Source organism: Trichoderma ghanense (assembly GCF_004382785.1).
Source record: "Trichoderma ghanense strain CCMA-1212 chromosome Unknown scaffold_8, whole genome shotgun sequence".
Classification (NCBI taxonomy): Eukaryota; Fungi; Ascomycota; class Sordariomycetes; order Hypocreales; family Hypocreaceae; genus Trichoderma; species Trichoderma ghanense.
This window is the reverse complement of record NW_027395671.1, coordinates 579464-599006: the sequence shown is the minus strand read 5'-3', so window position 1 is coordinate 599006 and position 19543 is coordinate 579464. Positions and strand designations below refer to the sequence as shown.

At 54.7% G+C, this 19543-nt stretch overlaps 8 protein-coding genes across 8 annotated transcripts; 5 read left to right on the top strand and 3 right to left on the bottom strand.

The window, feature by feature from the left end:
- Window positions 1-610: 610 nt before the first annotated feature.
- On the top strand, window positions 611-1701 carry CCMA1212_006823 (High osmolarity signaling protein SHO1; the record flags this gene model as incomplete). The annotated part of the gene is made up of 3 exons (XM_073704019.1): window positions 611-703; window positions 791-1081; window positions 1186-1701. The coding sequence occupies 3 exons, from the start codon at window positions 611-613 to the stop codon at window positions 1699-1701; spliced, it is 900 nt and encodes a 299-aa protein (XP_073557550.1).
- A 1791-nt stretch (window positions 1702-3492) lies between these two features.
- On the bottom strand, window positions 3493-4104 carry CCMA1212_006822 (DASH complex subunit SPC19; the record flags this gene model as incomplete). The annotated part of the gene is made up of 2 exons (XM_073704018.1): window positions 3493-3855; window positions 3949-4104. 2 exons carry the CDS (start codon window positions 4102-4104, stop codon window positions 3493-3495), a joined length of 519 nt encoding a protein of 172 aa, XP_073557473.1.
- Window positions 4105-5867: 1763 nt separating this feature from the next.
- Window positions 5868-6888, top strand: CCMA1212_006821 (uncharacterized protein; the record flags this gene model as incomplete). Its single annotated transcript, XM_073704017.1, has 3 exons — window positions 5868-6087; window positions 6149-6288; window positions 6343-6888. The coding sequence occupies 3 exons, from the start codon at window positions 5868-5870 to the stop codon at window positions 6886-6888; spliced, it is 906 nt and encodes a 301-aa protein (XP_073557549.1).
- An 830-nt stretch (window positions 6889-7718) lies between these two features.
- On the bottom strand, window positions 7719-11067 carry CCMA1212_006820 (Putative glycine dehydrogenase; the record flags this gene model as incomplete). Its single annotated transcript, XM_073704016.1, has 3 exons — window positions 7719-7783; window positions 7859-8377; window positions 8454-11067. 3 exons carry the CDS (start codon window positions 11065-11067, stop codon window positions 7719-7721), a joined length of 3198 nt encoding a protein of 1065 aa, XP_073557548.1.
- CCMA1212_006819 (uncharacterized protein) lies at window positions 8560-11118 on the top strand (the record flags this gene model as incomplete). The annotated part of the gene is made up of 1 exon (XM_073704015.1): window positions 8560-11118. One exon carries the CDS (start codon window positions 8560-8562, stop codon window positions 11116-11118), a length of 2559 nt encoding a protein of 852 aa, XP_073557286.1.
- A 2256-nt stretch (window positions 11119-13374) lies between these two features.
- On the top strand, window positions 13375-13530 carry CCMA1212_006818 (uncharacterized protein; the record flags this gene model as incomplete). The annotated part of the gene is made up of 1 exon (XM_073704014.1): window positions 13375-13530. The coding sequence occupies one exon, from the start codon at window positions 13375-13377 to the stop codon at window positions 13528-13530; it is 156 nt and encodes a 51-aa protein (XP_073557287.1).
- Window positions 13531-13865: 335 nt separating this feature from the next.
- CCMA1212_006817 (Nucleoporin NUP57) lies at window positions 13866-15169 on the bottom strand (the record flags this gene model as incomplete). Its single annotated transcript, XM_073704013.1, has 3 exons — window positions 13866-13979; window positions 14044-14687; window positions 14817-15169. Coding segments are annotated over 3 exons (1110 nt in total), but the record flags the coding sequence as incomplete, so codon positions are not given.
- A 580-nt stretch (window positions 15170-15749) lies between these two features.
- Window positions 15750-16855, top strand: CCMA1212_006816 (uncharacterized protein; the record flags this gene model as incomplete). Its single annotated transcript, XM_073704012.1, has 5 exons — window positions 15750-15757; window positions 15913-15969; window positions 16091-16318; window positions 16490-16622; window positions 16715-16855. The coding sequence occupies 5 exons, from the start codon at window positions 15750-15752 to the stop codon at window positions 16853-16855; spliced, it is 567 nt and encodes a 188-aa protein (XP_073557281.1).
- Between the last annotated feature and the right edge of the window lie 2688 nt (window positions 16856-19543).

Genomic DNA, 19543 nt, shown 5'->3' with positions numbered 1-19543 from the left:
GCCCTGACTGTCAATCAATCAATCCCTCCAGCCACAAGCGCCGTCCCTAGGAATTCTGTGCCGCCTCTGGCTCTGCGGATCTGCTGCGAAACATCCAATCCACAGCTGTCTGTATTATTTTTGCCTCTATTTTTCTGACCCCGTCGCACCAACTCCACCAGCCGCATCTCGCCCGGAGCCGTTTCGTTTCCTCTTTCTTCCCCCTTCAGTCCGTTCCCTTTCCCCGTCTTGCAACCGACATCCTCCATTATTTTCTTCTCTTCTTTCTTTCAATCTTCATCTTGACGATCCGGCGAACCACGCGAGACCCTCAGTCGCGGTCGCATTTCCCTTCTTTTCTTCTTCTCTTCTCTCTTTCACTCGTTCTCCCTTCGGCTGTGCCGGACACCAGCTACGCGGATTCCTGCCAACAAAAAAATAAAAACACGTCTTTTTTTCCTGAAATCCTCCGTCTGATCGACAATCGCCGCGCCTCTCGACGACACTATTCGCCCTACGCGCATCCAATCCCGGCATCGACTGTCGCATCCGGCCGCTCGCCCTCCAAATCGACAAGCTGGCTAATTCTCTTATGCCCCCCTACTCGGTCACCTCGCCGTCACTTCGCAAAATGGACAACTCCAACATCTACAGGCGACGAGGCTTTCAGTCGGGCAACATCTTGGGCGATCCGTTTGCGCTCGCCACCACGTCCATTGCATTTGTGCGTTCCGTCCCGTCGCCTCCCCCCTTTCCCGCTGACATTGGTTTGCGTCAAAATGGTAAGCGTCAGAGCTAACTGTAGCCCTAGCTTGCGTGGCTCATCACCATTGTCGGTTGTGTCATCGGCCAGATCCAGGAAACACAAGACGACCCATTCCCAAAGTTCGCTTGGTGGGCAAGCATATACAGCTTCTTCCTCATTATCGGCATCTTCTACGTCGTCGGCAGCGACACGATCCAGACCTACCATGTGGCGATCACGGGCTATACTGCTGGAGGCATGGTGCTAGTAACGTCGTCGGTCAATTCGCTGGTGTACTCCAAGAGCGGCGCGAGAGAGGCTGCGGCTGCGGGCTTCATTCTTCTCTCCATGGTTGTGGTAGGTTGTCGCAATCCGAGCTGGAATCGCGCCTTTTCTCCCTGGCTGTTGGGGAGCTTCACTCTCTTTTTGCGTGTATGCTAACTTGTATCGCGCGCGCATAGATCGTATGGACGCTGTATTTTGGATCGACGCCTTCCGCTACACCCCGCGCTTTCCTGGATTCCTTTGCTCTGACCAAGGAGTCTGCTACCATGGGGCGACAGACCATGAGCAACTTTGGTGGAGGCATGGGGCGTCCCGAAACGTCCAACTCGGTTCAGCCGCCGCAAATGTACACCTCTGCGCAGCTTAATGGCTTCGAAAACCCTTCGCCTGTCGGCGGCACCTCCCAGGTCGGTGGCGGACGCGGCTCCAACGTGCCCGGCTTTGGAGGCAATACTGGGCCAGCGCAGATCAAGGTCACTGGTCCCGACGCCGAGGTGGTGCCACCCACCGAATACCCTTACCGAGCGAAGGCGATATACAGCTATGAAGCCAACCCCGACGACGCGAACGAAATCTCTTTTGCGAAGCACGAAATCCTGGAAGTATCCGATGTCAGTGGACGATGGTGGCAAGCGCGGAAAGAGACCGGAGAGACGGGTATCGCGCCCAGCAATTATCTCATTTTGTTATGAGCCATGACGAAGAAAAAATCGAGCGGGAAGTGCCCCCCACAGGAAATGAAGCCACCATGGTTGCTCGATGTGAGCAATCTCTGGATGGGGATAGCAGAACACCTACGTGTCCGAGCAACCATTATCACATCTACCTCTTGACATTACCCTTTCCTCTACTTGCCCGCTCTCCCGCTCTCCCTTTCACATTCCTCTTTCACCTCCCTTGATGCTGCGTTGGTTGTTTCTGTTCACGCCTAGAGTCACGACTCCCGGGATTTTTTGCGATGGGGTTAGGGACATATATTGGATGGAGTATATTTGGACGAGACCAATTACCGGAGACCCCCTTTACTCAACGGGAAATGCGGTCAGAAGCAGCCCTTCTGTTGGGGGCTTGTGTCTCTTTTTTTTTTTTTTTTTTTTTTTTTTTTTTTTTTTTTTTTTATCTTCAATGCTGATTCATTTTTTGCTCTTCTTTTGTCCATTTTATCATTGACGTACGAGACCCATTTCTTCTGTTCTTCTTGTCCCTTGTGTATTTCTTCCTTTCTTGTTCGGCTGCCATTTCCTGCTGCATTGTTCTTCTGACACTACCTGGAGCAGTCAACTGAACGCGGTGTCGTCAAGAGATCAGCGAGGCACGGTCACTTTTCTCTTCCGCTTCCTTTTCTAAGCCACGATTACTGTGGCTTCATTTATCTTTCCCTTTTTTTCGTTTTCTCTTTCTTCTATAGCGGGAGCGTGGACCAGGCAGACAACGAGGCAAAAGGAGGCCCAAAATGTGTACGTATGCGAACTTTGCGCCCTGACACAAGGACTCCGGGAACTTGCGGGGGAAAGAGAGAAAAAGAGAGAAAGGCAGATATGGAAACTGGGTGCTACCCTCTCCTGTTGGTTTGTAGGTAGAAAAAGTTCAAGGTCAAGGGGTCAATGTCTGCCCCATACAATGCGATTTTGGGGGGAGGAGTTGATGTTGGAATGAAAGTCTGAAATGATACCTTTTTTTTTTTCTCTATCAACTGTCCACTGCGAGGTTTATTGTGAAGTTATATCTGTGTATTGGCAACAAAGGGGCTGTGAGGGTAAAACTGTGAGCTACGATGTGTGACAAGAGAAAACTTCTCTCGAAACAAACCTTTGACAGAGAAAACTTCTCTTAGAGACAAACCTTTGTGGCAAGAATGAACGGATATACGGAGGACCTACCTACTCCAGGTGGGGGGCATTGGCATCGTCGAACACAAGAGAGAAATGACGAGAGCGCAGTGATATTAACACAAAAGGTCTTACTTCCAGATGCGGAAACTCACGAGACACGCAAGGAGATGTGGTAATTGTAGTCTATTCATCGAACCAAGGAAGTGCTCGCAAAGCCCAATTTCATAATATTAACTTATAAGCACACGTGCTCTTTTCGAACTGCTGTTGAGATACGCAAGGCCCAGACCAGACCCTTTCGAATCAAGGGAGGGATTGCGCTCAGCCCAAGTTTTCAGAGCTAAAGATCGAGACATGGTGGCTCGCCCCAGTTGCGCGAGCGCGCAGGAGGCGGGTCAGGCCAAAGCGCAATCGGAGGGCTCACACTGCTCATCAGGCCGGTATGCGGGCAAGATTTTCGCGGAGATGAAGGCATCGTGAAAGCCGATCTTGCCGGGCGTTGTGTGGTTGTAGAGTGAGTGCCATGGCAATCTTCTGTGGTGCCTCTACCCGTCCAATTGCCAAGGGAGAGGGCAGTCTTGCGCTCGCCGACTCTGGATAGCCACCTTCAGAGTGTCGCGGGATGTTTTGTCGCTTGTGGCAAGTACCTCGTTATCGACTGTCCAGGCGCTTTCTCAACTCTCTTTCTTTCTGGAGCACTTCCAGCTCCAACCTCTCAATGCCATATCGCAGGGCTTCCTTGCGCTGGCGCACAATCCGGGCGCGCAGCTTGTCCTCGCCACGCAGCTGCCGGCCCTTGGTAGGCATCCTTGGCACGCCGCGCATCGGGTCGTCAGACCTGGCGAGCCGTCCTTGTTGCAGCTCCGCGCGAGCTTTAAGCGTCTCAATGCGGCGCTCTTGCCGTTCGACTTGAGCATCGGCACGGCTGAGGAGAAAGGCGATGTAGGGCCCAATCTCGTCGCGCAGGGAAGCTTCAGCAGCAGCGAGCGTGGGTTGGGGAATGAGTTCGTAATGCTACCAGGGATGGAAGCAGAGGGGTGGCCAAGTCAACGACGATGTACAGTGCATTGCATTGATTGCAATGGGCAAGAGGGGGAAGACACATACTCGGACTGTCTTGAGGACGGTCATGAGGCGAGGGAAGTCTGATACGCCGCGGTCAATCGTCTCCACGGACGCCTCGAGGAATTTGAGCGAGTTGCGCAGCGAATCGACGCAGTCGGCATAGGTAGCTGCGCCGCCGGGGCCCGTCCTGGAAGCCATTGGGCCCGGACTTCACGATGCCGAGGATTTGGGAGGAGGAGAAGAGGAGGTCAAGGTCGAGCCCAAGCCGGATTCGTGGGCAGGGTCTTGCTGGAGAATGTGGGGAAGATGCCTTTGAGATTGGCGGCCTCGTATTGTCTCGCAGGTCTGAGGCGTGTCCGTGTCGGTTGGGGAGGTGACTTCAGAACCAGGCTGATATCGAATCCGGGTTATTCTTGATATCAAAGTCTTGGTCTTGGCGGCTGTCACGGCATCAACGGCCGAGTTGCCATGGGCCGAATGGTGACTTGTTCAGTTGAACACTTGAAGCTGGCTGGTGATGATGTTGATGTTTACCTTGCAGGAGTCAAGATGCCCCGCCAGAATCTGGTGCTAAAAGCACATGCACGTCTGTTGGCCTGTTCTTGTCGATTAGCAGCCGCCCCACACCAGCTGCCGTGGTGCTCGGCAGGTGCGTTGCGGCGCTGTGGGGTAGCCTCCTTCCTCAACATCGACACCACCAGAAGGGAAGGCACGGCTCGACTCTGCCAGCACGTGAGCTGAGTGGTACAAGATCTAGAACTGCCTGGCCTGACTCTTCTTCTCCTTGTCATCATCCAGGTTCTTTTGTTCGTAAGGTAGAGACTACTGCTACGATCAAGAAGCAGCTGTTTCTGCCTCGCACACCCCATCTCAAGTGCTTAAACAGTCCCTCATCATTCGTCATGTCTCATCCTCAAGCCAGTGCTTGATCGCTCTGGAATGTCGCCACTACATACCAGGTGATGCTCCTCACTTCACTCTCATGCGCCCTCGACGAACACCGCCGCAGCCTGCTCCAGCCTGGCTACAGACGGCCAGTGTCAGGTCTCTCCTCTTGTGTCTCGATGCGTCCTCAGCTGTTTGTTCCAACGTCGTTTACCCGAATCTCGGCAACTCATTGTTCATCCTGACGCAAGACGGCGAAGATCCCTATAGTCGATACGAGATTCGAAATAAAGCATCTCGATCCGCGGGTCCAACGGTGGAACAGTCGGCATCGGCGAAACTGGCAGCCTTGTGTTGCTGCCATATAGCACTGCCTCTCTCCATTTCTTGCCTCAAGGCTCCTCCAGAGAGAGTGCCTTGACGTGTCTGTGTGGGAGGCGTAGCTGGGATGCATCGTGAATACTCATAGACAGACGTCCCTACGGTTGGTCCAATGGCAGCACCACTACTCCGAGCCCCTTGGGTACCTTTCGCGGCACATATGCTAATGACTCTGGTCGGGCATGCCAGCGAAGGCATCGTGAAATGACCCGTGTCCCTTTGGATGGAGCTAACAAGCGATGAGATACCATCGTGACCTCGTCCAACCAGAGAAGCGCCTCTGGACCGCTCGATCTGTGTGTGCCGTCCTGCTTTCTGCTCTTTTCACGATACTATCGCCCGGTCGGCGACGCCGTTCTCAGTCGACACCCCCCTCCCGGCACTTGGCGCCCCAACTCATTACTAGATGCGCAGCGCTTCTCCCTTGCCGACTGAGACGTCTTGTGCGCCAGCCAGCCATTCTCTGATTGCTAGCCTTTCAGCGCCCGCTGCAGTGACGATCATTACTTTAAAGCCGGGTTTCCTGGTTTCTCCAGCCACGATGTTCCAGCCAGTTCCAGCTTTGGTACATGGTGTTTGCTCTCGTTACAGAACAAAACTGGGCAACTGCCTCACTACCACGACCTGCCAGCTCCCACGGCTTCTTTCACGGCAGCTGCGGTCTCTTTATGACATGACGATAAAGGATTCGCAGTATGAGCCATAGACCAGATCACCTTACTGGACCTGTCACCGAGGGTATCGGCCTACGATTCTTGAATGAAGAATGGAACGATAGTATATCGAATGGTCATCTGTTTACGATTCAGTGGAATGAATCGCTAGATGAAGCTGGCTCACCGGAGCTTGGGCTATTCAAGATCACATATCCCAGAGATGGCGATGTTGTGTATGAGCTGGTATCCAATCTGACAGGTGTGTACCGCAAGCTCGTTCGGCCGATAGTACTCATGCTCACGTCCAATGGCTCTTTTAGATGGTATGAACAATGCAAATGCAACATGTTTATGGACACCCAACAACTTGAATGATGACTTATACACGCTCTGGCTCTCATCTTCTCGAGATGCTCGCTCAAGCTGGACGACGTCTCCGCCTTGGAGGCTGAAAGAACATGTGAGTCTCGATCGCCGCTACTTATGAAGCATCGGGTGCTAATCAGAGAAACAGTCACATCGTCCTTCCCATCGTTGGGCCATACCCGTTGTGATCCCCATCTTGATCATGTTGACAGTGTACACGTTGGGGCTCACCGTCTGCGTGGTATATCGACGCTGCCGAAATGCGAGGCGTGAGAGAGAGTGCAGCGAAGGGGAGGATGCGGAGAAGGAGAATGCAGAGTCGCCCTGCCTCCTTGGGGACGCAGATAGGCATCCATCGGTGGACACGGCGGTTACACTAACAGCCGATGACGAGGAGGAGGCCAAGAAGCCGCAGGTTTGGCTGCTGACACAGTCTGCTTCCGGGTCTCTTTTGTTGTCGTCTCCGCGCGGGAAGGATTCCGACTCGGATGCCACTCTGGTCTCGCCCACATCGCTGTCATCGGAGCCTCTTTTGATGTCCCCCATCAGCTTGGCAGAGCAGAGCCCCACGAGCATGCGATCCGAGAGGACGTTCATTGCCCTATCAGACCCGAGGGACCATAGGGCTGTCGTTGCCAATAGGCTGGGGCGTTCGCTGAGAGTGATTGTGCCTTCTGACGATGTGCGAGAGTAAGTGGCTATACATTGCACGCGTCTGTCCGCATCAGCACAGTCGTAAAGACTCTTTGTCGTCTTCATGAATTTGTAGCTGGCGGCGTATTGATGTCAAAAGCGTGGAAAGCGTGGGGAACACGACGTCTGGAAACGATTGATCGATGGAATCTGGGATGTACATATACGATGGATATATCCTAGCAGATAATTATGATAATTTGTTTCTTTGCAGTTGAAGCCTCTCTCATCGCTCAATCAAAGGCGTGAACATCATCTCTACCCATTACCAGACACATACATGCATCGCACACTCGATCTCTCTCGGGTTGTTCAATTGATGTACTTGTTATTGCTCATCGAGCCAAGTCCGATAACAACTGGACTCGATCCCCATCACCATCATCTAGGTAGTGTAAAGCAAAAAGAAACAAAAAAAAAATATCAAAACTTATCTCTCGCATCATCCCATGTCCCAATGTTGAGATTAGCCGGCGCTTCCATCCTATAAAACCAAGTTAAACATAAAAAAAAAAAAAAAAGTCCATGCGATATATCGTCTTTCTCTGTTCCTCTCTTTTTTGTATATAAGTTTTGAAAACCCCGCTATGCGCCGTGACTATGATGATGATTCTGAATCTCGTTGTCAGAATATTAAAAAAACCATGTTAAGATGGTTACTCCTTTTCCCTTTCCCTAATTTTTCTGTTTTGTAAAGTGTTCCCCCAAGGAATTGTTTCTATGTATGTCGTCGCGTTGTATATTTACGTGATGCTGAATTGTGTGTGAATGAAAAGACTGCTTAAAAGGCTTGAAGAAGCCCCTTTTCTGTTGGTGAAAGAAGTAGGTGGTTTAAGCGGAACCGGTGGTGTCCTCCACGGGGGGGCATGTGCAGAACAGGTTGGTGTCGCCATAGGCTATCAAGAGAGTTAGTAAAGACAGGGTAATCCTTGACAAGGGGAATTAAGGGGAAAGGTGGTGAAGAAACTCACTGTCGTCCACACGACCAACCGTCGGCCAAAACTTCTTCTCCAGGAGATACGGCAGCGGGTACGCCGCCTTCTCGCGCGAGTAGGGCCTCTCCCACTTGCCCTCGGCGTCGCCCAGGATCAGGTCGCGCTGCGGGTGCGGCGCGTTCTTGAGCACGTTGCCCTGGCGCGGCTGCTTGCCCTCCTCGATCTCGCGGATCTCGTTGCGGATGCTGATCATGGCGTCGACGAAGCGGTCCAGCTCCTCCTTGCTCTCGCTCTCCGTCGGCTCAATCATGAGCGTGTTGGGCACGGGCCAGCTCATGGTCGGCGCGTGGAAGCCGTAGTCCTGCAGGCGCTTGGCGATGTCAATGGCCTCGATGCCCGCCGTCTTCTGGAAGGGCCGGGCGTCGACGATGAACTCGTGCGCGCAGCGGCCCTTGTCGTTGGTGTAGAGGATGGGGTAGTGGTCCTTGAGGCGCGTCAGGAGGTAGTTGGCGTTGAGGAGCGCGACAGTGGTGGCTTTGCGCAGACCGGCATCGCCTGTCATGTGATCGTTAGCAAGACAGTTCTCGAGCGATCAAGGGGATAAAGGGGATAAAGTAGCGTGTGAACATACCCATGGTGGAGATATAAGACCAGCTGATGGGGACAATGCTGGCACTGCCAAAGGCGGCGCTGGAGACGGGCGTCTGCGTGCTCTTATGAGGCAGGTAGGGGATGAGATGCTTCTTGACGCAAATGGGCCCGATGCCAGGGCCGCCACCGCCGTGAGGGATACAGAACGTCTTGTGCAAGTTGAGGTGGCAGACGTCGGCACCCAAGGCGCCGGGCGAAGTGAGCCCGATCTGGGCGTTCATGTTGGCGCCGTCCATGTAGACGAGGCCGCCGTACTGGTGAACAATGTCGCACACCTTGCGGACCTGGGGCTCAAAGACACCAAAGGTGCTGGGGTACGTGATCATGATGGCGCCCAGCTCGGAAGCATGCTTCTTGCACTTGGCCTCGAGATCTTCCAAGTCGAGGTTGCCAGTCTTGGTGTCACACTTGATGGGCACGACGCGCATGCCAACCATGGCGGCGGACGCAGGGTTCGTGCCGTGAGCGGACACGGGGATCAGGCAGATGTCGCGCTTGGGGCCGGGCTGCTGCTCGTGATACTTGCGGATGGCCCGGAGACCGGCGAATTCACCCTGAGCACCCGAGTTGGGCTGCAGGGACGTGCCGTCCATGCCGGTCAGGGCAGCCAGCTGGGCAGAGGTGGCATCAAAGAGTCGCTGGTAGCCCTTGGTGCAGCTGTAGGGCGCGTGAGGGTGAATGTTGGATACGTTTTCCAGACCAATAAGCTCCATCTGCGTGGTGCCGTTGAGCTTCATGGTGCAGGAGCCGAGGGGAATCATGGAGTGGACCAGGGACAGATCCTTGGACTGAAGGTGGTACATGTAGCGCAGCATCTCCGTCTCGCTGTGGTGAGAGTTGAAGACGGGGTGGGTGAGGAACTTGGACTCTCGTCGAACAGACGCTGGGAGGCTCTTGATGAGCTCCTCCGACGACTGCGCAAATCCCTCCTTCCAGTACTTGGCGGACACGTCGAGGTCGGCGTCGCTGTGGTTCTTGTAGGCCACCGTCTGGAAGGCCTTGACGATGCGGACGTAGAGCTTGAGGGTGAAGGTGGTGGGCACGGCCAGGACAAGCTCGTTGGGCTGCCAGGCCTTGCCGCTGCTAATGCCCTGATCCATCAGCTCGCGACGCAGGGCCCGGCAGACAACGGGGTCTTCAAAGTGGAGGGAGACGGTGTCGGACAGGACCTTGCCGTCGGCATCGACGGAGCGGGTCGAGACGTTGAGGCCGTAGTGCTGGGCGGCGGCCTGGATCATGCGGGCGTGCCGGAGGTTGTTGACGGCCATCTCCCGCAGCTGTTGGGGGCCGTGGTAGATGGCGTACATGGCCGACATGTTGGCCAGGAGAGCCTGCGCGGTGCAGACGTTGCTGGTGGCCTTTTCGCGTCGGATGTGCTGCTCTCGGGTCTGCAGAGCCAGACGGAGGGCCTTGTCTCCTCGGCGATCCTTGGACACGCCAATCAGGCGGCCCGGCAGACGTCGCTTGCTGCCCTCCTGAACAGCCATGAAGGCGGCATGAGGCCCTCCGTAGCCCAGGGGAACACCGAATCGCTGGGCGTTTCCAAAGGCAATGTCGGCACCCCACTCGCCGGGAGGCGTCAGGAGAGTCAGGTTGGAGAGATCGGTGGCGGCGCTCAGCAGGGTGCCCTGCGCGTGAGCAAGCTCGGCAAGCTCGCGGAAGTCGGAGACACCTCCGTTCGAGTCGGGATACTGCACCATGACGCCAATCAGGTCGTCGCCGAGGGCCTTGATCTTGTCCTGAGCATCGGGCGCCGCCAGATCCAGCACCTGGATGTGGATGCCGAATCCCTCAGCACGGCCATGCATGACCCTGATGGTGGCGTCGTGCACCAGGTGGGACACCACATACGTCTTCCCGGGCCGCTTCTGCCTCGAGGTGGGCAGGCTGGTCAGAGACATGGTCATGGCCTCGCTGGCGGCGGTGCCCTCGTCGAGCAAGCTGGCGTTGGCCACGGGCAGGCCCGTCAGGTCGGACACCATGGTCTGGAAGTTGAGCAGCGACTCGAGGCGGCCCTGGCTGATCTCGGGCTGGTAGGGCGTGTAGCTGGTGTACCAGGCCGGGTTCTCGAGGATGTTGCGCTTGATGACGGCGGGGATCTCGACGGGGTAGTAGCCGCCGCCGTTCATCCAGACGCGGATGTCGTTGGAGGCGTTCATGCCCTTGAAGGCCTTGACGATGCCCGACTCGCTGAAGACGTGCGACTGGATCGTCTTCTTGGGCGGATCCAGCACGTCGGCCGGGATCACCTGCGACACGAAGGCGTCGAGCGTCTCGGCGCCGGGGCCCAGGGCCTTGAGCATCTCCTCGATCTCGTCGTCGCGCGGGCCAATGTGGCGGGCGCTGAAGTCCTTCCACGGCAGCTTGTTGGCCGCGCGGATCTCGCGCATCTCCTTGTAAGTCGGGTCCTCCTGCAGCGCCTCATACGCCGCCCGCCTGTCGCCGCGGCGCACGTCGGCGGCCGCGTTGGCAGAGTAGGCGAGGCTGCGGGCAGACGCAGACACACGAGGCGCGCAAAGCCTCGCTCCGTGCCGGGCCGAGGCGAGCGAAGGGCGGAGGGAAGCCCCTCGGGCGAGAACCAGCCGGGAGGCCATGGCGAGTCCACGATAGTTTGCGCTGAAGAGGGACTGACTTGGCTGGGGTGAGATGCTCGGCAGCAGAGCCTCGAGAAAGCAAGCGTCTCTCCCTCAACGGCTGGAAACAAAAGAAGAATAAAGACGAGGCAGACTAAAGAAGGGATAACGAGAAGGAAGGAAGAGAAAGAAGAGAAGAAAGAAGGAGGAGAAGAAGAACAATCACTTTTGGTTTGCGCCTGGACTCGCTCGCTCGCACAAGCCGCCGCCAGCCCCAAGAAATTTGAACCGACGCCGCCCGGACGGCCGCGATTGAGTAGCTGGGAATCCTCACGCAGCGCCCCCAGAAATTTTCAGATGACGGTCGCCTCCTCCAGGCCCGTGAATGGCTGTCCGTGGCGGATCTTCGTGGGGCAGCCCGGCAGCCGTGATAGCGCTAGAGCGTTGAAGCCCTCACCGGCAGCGGACCAGGACGAAGGGCAGCCCGTCTTATATTCGTCTCGTCTGCGCGTCGACAAGGGCAGATCAGACCACTTTCGAGGGCTGAGAGGAGAGAGACACTGGCTGGAAAGAGTCTAGAGCTGATGACAAGATGCAAGAGAAAAAGAAAGGGAAGGCAAGAGAAGACTAGACGGTGAGGCCCTTTCCCTTTCTTTCCCTCCTCGCTCCGACTGCTGGCTGGCCTCGCGGAGGATCAATGGCCGTTCTTATCTGTCAATAAGCCGCCGAACGGATCGGGTATCACAGGGGCCTTGATGGGCCTCTTTTTTTTTTTTTTTTTTTTTTTTTCTTCCTTTTTATTACTTATTCCATCACCGTCCCTTGCCTTGACTCTTGAATTTTCCCCTCATTCGCCCGTTATCCCCCCAGAGCCGAAGATTGCAGCATTGACTCGCTCCGGATCAGCTCACGGCATGTCGTGTGTCAACCAAACAACTACCTTACCTGCCCATAACCATTGTATTCATACTTACTCCGTACTCCGTAGCTCCTGTCCAGCCGGACATACATACATACCTACATACATACAAAGTACAAGCAAGCAGCATCACTCTCGCACTCCTACTCCGTAAAGACTGGAGACGCTCGACTCCGCAAAATCCCTTGACTTATATGCTTGGAGCATAGTCCCAGCGCCAGATAATTCTAGCTGCCCATCCATGAATCATGCCCACCTTGATAATAGAAGAAAAAAAATCATCACCAATGGCCCAGCTTAATCTTTCTCCCGACAAGGTCTTTTTTTTTTTTTTCCTGCTCAGGCAAGTTCAGGCTAGAAGCTTTGGGTTAGATGATGAGCCATCAGCTGTTGGTCTATCCATTATCATATCACTTCCTCCCATGTTCTTTTGCTACTGTGCACGCTAAACCACAAACGACATCGGCCATTCACGGCCCGACGCTGAGCGATGCCGCCGCCGCCTGTGATTCGCCAGCCCGGATAAGCCCAGATTTTCCCTGCATCATTTTTTTTCGATGCATGTGCGAGGGTCATCGGATTCCAGAAAACTCACACTCTCTTCTCTCTTCCGACCCCAACTGCTGCATTTCAATACCCAGGCCTTCTTCTTCCTCGTTGCTCTCTTTTTATCGCACACTGTACTTGTGCACCCAGCCAGAGGGGCGCATCCGCAATCGCACAACGTTTTACGTAACGTAACGATCCGTCAACCTTGCACTCAAACGCTTCACACAACAAACAAACCACCTGAAGCCATCACACGCATATCATCATGTTTGGAGGATGTACGTACTCGCGCCGCCCAACCCCGATCAGATCCAGCCCAACTCCGAAAGGAACAGGAACCATCCCCTGGCCAAAAGGACAACCATGGCGATGGATAACCTCTCCTGAGAGGGGCCCCATGTTATCGTCATGCTATTACAATTCGCCAACGCAAAAGAAAAAGAATGCTGACGTCTCGTTCCCCGTCCAGTCGCACCCCCGCAGCAGTCGCCCGAGGAGATTCGCGCCATGGAGGCCGAAGCGACGTTTACCGTCCAGCAGGTCGCTGCCACGGCCATCATGCTCTACCTCTGTATGTCTCTCCCTAAACTTGGAGAACAAACAGGACGAAAGAAAACGAAGCAGTCCATGTCCTTCGAGATCGTACATGTGCGCCGTTGCTGACCGCAAGGAAACAGCTCCCTTCGCCGTTGACATGATCAGCCGCATCTTCTAAACCGGCAAACAAGGCCACGAGAAGAAAACAGGATCAAAAGACTCGTATATAGACCAACAAACATCATGTAACACTACACCACATGCTTCTCGCTCCGGCACATGATCCATTGGCGGATGCCCGCGCCGGATCTCCGATTGGCGAAATGTTGATATATACTGCCGAGGGGTCACGACCACCGAGCAAGGCAATCTCCTCACTGTACGATAGACCTGACCGCTCGAGGTTGGACGACAAGAGAAGGATGGATTCTCATGTTGGTCATCCGCGACGGAATTTAAACGAAACGGAACGACTATAGAATTGCAAATCAGGAAACACATGCTCCATATCTGCTGGGATTGATTATGTGGTAGTTGGCTCCGAATATGCCGTTCAATTCGCGAACCTTTGTGCTGCAATCGAGGGAGAGAGAGTTGCTCCGTACGAGCTACAGAATGCCTTTCAATTCGTTCAATTCTGCAACATGATACAGTTGCTGAAACCAGTTGGCTCAACCCGCCCTTCTTTGGCATTAGAATACTGCCTGCCAATGTTCCAATCCAGTTTACGTCAAAAACACAAAAAGAGTCTCCAAATTAACACCAGTAGCATCATGCCTTCGGAAAAGAAGCCCCGTCCACACAAGGAAAGCTTTTATCGGGACCGTGACGTCGAGTTTCTGCTCTTTTCCCACTCCTGATAGTCCGCATTCAGCGCCTCGAGCTCCTTCTTCAGATGCTGGAGCTGCTTCTCGTAATCTTCCAGTACCTATCGTCATTGTTAGCCAGCAAATCCCCACGGACCCAGTATCCGTTTGAACGTCGAGACGTACCCGCTTGGCCTTGGCCTGTGTCTCCTCGTCCAGCCCCTCGCTCTCAGCGCCAGCCGGCTTCTCCATCTCCTTGTTCAGCCTCTCAGAGTACTCCCTCAGGACAATCAGCCTGCTCCACAGCTCCTCCTCCCGCGCGCCCACGGCCGGGTCCTGCACGTCGCGCTCCAGAGCCTGCAGCCTGCTCTTGAGGTCCTCCTCGTCGCCACTGAGCGCGTAGCCCCTGTTCCTCAGGATCTGCACCTTGGCCGCCAACGCCAGGCACCGGTTGGAGATCATGGTCTGCCGCCTCCTGGCAGCCAGGGCTCGCGTCTCCGTCTCCAGCTCATGCCGCTGCAGCAGCGCATCCAGGCAGCCGTTGATCTGGTGCAGCCGCGTGTTGAACTCGGAAATGGCGCGCTTCTGCGTCTTGAGCCGGTCCGCCACGCCCGTGTAGCCCCGGCACAGCACGGGCATGAAGCCAGGCGCGGGCTTGTTCTGCAGCGCCTCCTCCCATTCCCGAGGGTCCTCGTGCGGCTGGGGCTTGTAGAAGGGGATGTGTGCTTCGTCGACCTTGTTGTAAAAGTAGTGCTTGAAGACGCAGCTCGGGCTGGCAGGGTCCCATTTCTCCGTCACCAGCTTCATCTGCTCCAGGATCGGCTTCTGGTCTGTCCACATCACGATATGGCCCTTGTCAGCACAAAAAAAAAAAGAAAAGAAAAGAAAAGAAAACCTGGAAGAAAAAAGAAGTGGTCGCGGCCGCTGCTTAGAAGCGAAAGTGGGCGAGAGAAACTTACGCGGCGTCTCCTGGCCGGGCTGCCATAGAGAGCTCGACAGCTGGGCTTGTGACTGCGACAGCGCGGGCACCTGCTGTGTCTGCTGGGGCTGGGCGAGCAGCGAGCCTCCAATCGCCGGCGCCTGTTGGCCTGCACCCAGAGTCTGGCCAAAGACGTTGCCGGATGTCTGCGTCTGCTGGGCGGGCTGCGCGGTCTGGGCCGAGCCAAAGAGCCCTCCGGAGCCCAGAGGCTTCGTTTGTCCAAACAGCGACATGGTGCAGAGGCAGGCCGCAGGTCTCGAGGGTGTCCGCCTAGCTCCTCGGAGGAGCTTCGAAAGAAGGGGAGAAGAGAGATGAGAAAGCGTATCGAGGCGTGAGGCGGGTCAGGATGCGTCTGCTCGGATTTCGAAGTCGGGATCAATGGCGAATGGCCGGCAGCGTCAAAGGCCGTCCAGGTTGATGCGCGGATGTTTTTCTCGTCGCTGGGCAGTTTTGTTGACTTGCTCCAAAATTGCTGCAGGGTCGCGCTCAGCGGCACAGGTTGGAGGTACCCAGGTACCGCGCAAGTCAGCCTCGTCCGCCACTGAGCCAATCACAGCTCGTCTTCAGAGGAGCATCGCAGCCTGCAGTTTTGATGCGCGCAGCATCCGAGCAACGCACTGGATGGAACAATTGCAGATCGGGATAGGTACGAGACACAATTTGTTCTACCGCTTTTACTTGCACTCCAATGCCAGTGCAGCTTGAAAGAAGATGCAGAGAGATGATGCGAGAGATTCGTCTCCGTTGGATGAGTCAGCAGTTCTGGGGATTGTTACATGATGGTACTTGCAGTACCTACCATCCTTAATCAGCAATTGCAAGGCCACTAAATGACGAAAACCATAGCGCCAAATGTCGGAAAAATCAGCAGCTACGACGGGCTTCTGGCACCGCTGAACGATCGCATGTCAAGATGGCCAAGTACTCTCAGCCCATTTCAAGTACCTCTCTACAACACCGACAAGGCTGGGACTGCTGACCCCCCGGTCCCCTCTGATTGGCCACAGCAACCTACAATCTTTCAACTAAGCCCATCCGAAGAGACCTCATACTGCAGCTCCATTATCCTCCCGCAGGCTTCACCCAGGCGTCGACCACAAACCCCCGGCAACCATGGCATCACGACGGTCTCAGTACGTTCACCAACCCTCCAAGGACCCAGAAGCGACACAATTGAGTCGTCCTGGCGCCTCGTACCGGCGCACAGTTCCTCCTCCACCGATAACCAGCAGCACCAGCTAACCGATCCGGCAGCTTCCACCAGCAGGTGCTCATCGACACCACGCCTCTCCCCGAGAGCATCCCCCCCGTCCAGGAGATTGGCGCCAGCTCCGCGCCCCTGCTGTCGGCGTCCTTCTTCATCGGCGCGCGGTGCCGCGACTACAACGATGACTACATGCAGTGCAAGACCGAGAACCCCGGCAAGGGCGAGCTGAACTGCCTCAAGGAGGGACGAAGGGTCACCCGCTGCGCCCAGAGCGTGTACGTTATTGTCCCCCTTGCTACGTAAACGAGGAGAAAACTATCAACTGTGTTGGGCTTCAGAGCGAGGCATATGTGTGCCGAGGGGCTCGGACTGGAAAAAAAAAAAAAGAGGAGAGCAATTCCGTTTTTGCTCGAGGAGGGGTAACTGATGGATGAGAATGCATCTAGGCTCACGGACATCAACACACACTGCCTGGCCGAGTTCCGCAAGCACTGGGAATGCCTCGACAACCGGAACCAGCAGCTCTGGCAGTGCCGCCCCGCTGAGTGGAAGCTCAGCAAGTGCGTCTACGAGAACCTGGTACGTCTTGAAAACGCCTCTCCATATTTGCCTGTCGTGACTGCATTCAATACGCCGTAGGAATTATTAATCGAACCCTCGTCAAAATCTAGAAACTGGAGAAGAAGATCCCCGATCAGCCCACCAACGTGACCCCCGTTCAGCTGAGGCCGAAACAAATCTTCGCCGACGTGAGAATCGGTCCTGGGGACGGCAAGCCGTTTGTCCCCGCGCAGTCTGGCGCTTCACAGTGAGTGTGAGGAGGAAAATGGAGAGAGAGAGGGGATGTCGGAATCGAGGGGCTTAGGGATGATGCTTCGTGTACATTTGAGCCGAAAATGAGAAAAAAGAAAAATAACTCATCAACATACTACATACTTTCCCTTTGCAGTCAACATGTCAACTTCCTCGGCAACATGTGAGCCCATTCCCGTTATGACTATTCGGTACCTCGTGAAAGAAGAGAGATCCTTCAAGCGGGTCACGAGAGTCAGGGAATGTTTTGGTCGAGAGCCGAAACACCATGAAGCAACGCCGTTTGACGCAGAGACATCGAGGCACACACACTCAAAATAGAATGTTTCACAGGCAAAAATCCGCGTTACACGAGAAAACCTCAGCATTCCCTCCCCTCCGTCAGACCGCACAACCCCGGTCATGGCGGAGAAGTGCCGTCGCACGTCCACAAAGCTATTACTCGGTCTCCCCCAATTCACATGAGATATCGAACATGCTGTGCCCCGTCGTCGTCGTCGTCGTCGGCCCAAGCCCTTCCCCCGCATCACAAGAGAATGCATGATGAACACGAATCATACCTTGACACAAAACAGCTTAAACTCTAAAACGACCGAGAAAGACTGAGGGGGGATTAGGTTGCACTCATGATCTCTGAAAGTCTTATCATCAGCAAGCTTCCGTAAGGTATCACGGGAGGGGGAAGAAACTGTCAATGTCATTCACATACTAAGGCAGGAAGGTACATATAGGCTACCAGCATCAAAAAGCCGAGACAATTTCGATGTGAGATGTAGATCTGGTCAACAGTTTGTCTGAAAAGGTTGGGAACTTGCTGCTGCTGCCACACTACTACCCACTTCTAGGACAAACCGCATATCCGCAGCGCTATGTTGTTGGTGGTGACACTCGGGGAAGCTGACAGCCAGACTACATCGACTTCGTCATCTGTGCAATACAATAGGTTTGAGCGACTGCGGGGTGGGTGAACGAGTTTTGTCGTTCAGTATGGGGTAGATTCATTCTAGATCCCAGCTCGGCAGCTTGGCGGACGTCTGCGTTGGGTATTCTCGTCGCATATGCATGTTATACTTTGCCAGCCGTCAGTTGGAGATGTCGTACCATGACGGGACTTTGCGTGGTTGAGTAAGAAAGGGTACAGGGCAGGTGCTTGAGCCCTGAGATGAGTCAGTCGCCATTCTTTGCATGGCAATCACATGAAATTTCCTTGAGAAAGGCAGTGAGTGAACTGACCCTATTCCAAGGATAGGACATGGTGCTGCCATTGCGTGGAGGCATTGCTACCCTGGAGAACACCCAGGGAAGACGGACGTGAGCAGCCAAAAAGTAAACGACTCAACGAGATATAGTGACAAATCGTGAGCCTGATGGATAGAATAAATCAATGCAATTGTTACAACAGTAATACTGGAGCATTCGCTGGTTGATGCGTGGCAGCGCTCGGTCACCAGCAGACGTCTTCCTGCTTCCCCTCCTAAGGCTCTCCGCATATTCGAGAGGCAGCCTCCCTCCTGTCTCCAACCCAACACCCGGCAAACGCAGCACTTTTCGGAGTCATCCCACTCTGCAGCAAGACACAGTGCAACCAACTCCATACAGATAGTCTATAAAAGTGAAAACTTTGAAAGATGGCTTAATATGAAACCGCCCGGTTCCACAACACAGCACTTTAGACAAGACCCGTCCAACGGGGCCCGGGAAAAAACACCAGCGGATAATCGCCAAAACATCAAAACGACGGTCAGAAACGACACGTCTTTTGTTGTTTCAGCCACATGGCGCCGGCTGAGGTTATCTGTACCTGTCTGCCGTGGCAAAAGAGCAGCTCTGATTCAACCTATACTTGACCTGGCGACTTAGTACTGCAAACAAGAGTATTGAGTACTACGTGTGAATACAAGCGTCAGCGTAGCGGCACAGAGACTCCAAGACTTCCTAAGCTTCAGCCAGAATAGATGATTCCCCAGGATCACACGACTAGGCCAGCTGCTGCGTTCAAAACGCACAAAAGCAGCCACGCTGAGGAAGCTGAAAAGGGGCCGATACTCACTTACGCCTCGGTTCCTAGCGGCGCTTATGTGCATCCCCCATGACCAGGCTAGCCACGTCAAAAGAGCCCACAAGCAAACAGAAAGGAAAGAGTAAAGCAAAGATAGACGGAATCAAGCCTCGGCGGCGGCTCGTTTCAGATGGGCTCCGTAGCCAGTCCCGCAGGCCCGGAAAGCCCGTGGTCTGGGAGGAAGTGTGCCGCTCGGATTGTTCCCGTCCATCGCTTTGGCCGACGGCTGGGAGAATATCTCGGCCTTTGCCTTTGATGAGGAACAATCAGCCAGCAACCTTGATAAATCATCCAAGGAGACGGCGACATCGGTCTGGGTGTGAACCCAGAACCGGTGGATTCGTGCTTGTCCTGGCAATGTTCTGGAAGGGCCGGCCACCTTGCCAGGAGGCTGACTTGAGCTCGATGGATATGAATGGAAATTGCCCCGAATCCTTTCATTACATGAATCTCATTTACGTAAGACAAAGCGGCCACAGGTAAACGTGCTGAGCGAATGCCATGCCAGTGGTGTGATTCTCCGCGTCCGAGGCCAAGCATGGAGGAATAGACCTCGGTTTGGCGATGCCTGGTTCCCAATGTTCATCAGAGTAAATGACTGTCGTGCGGTTGGTGGAGTCAATCTTAC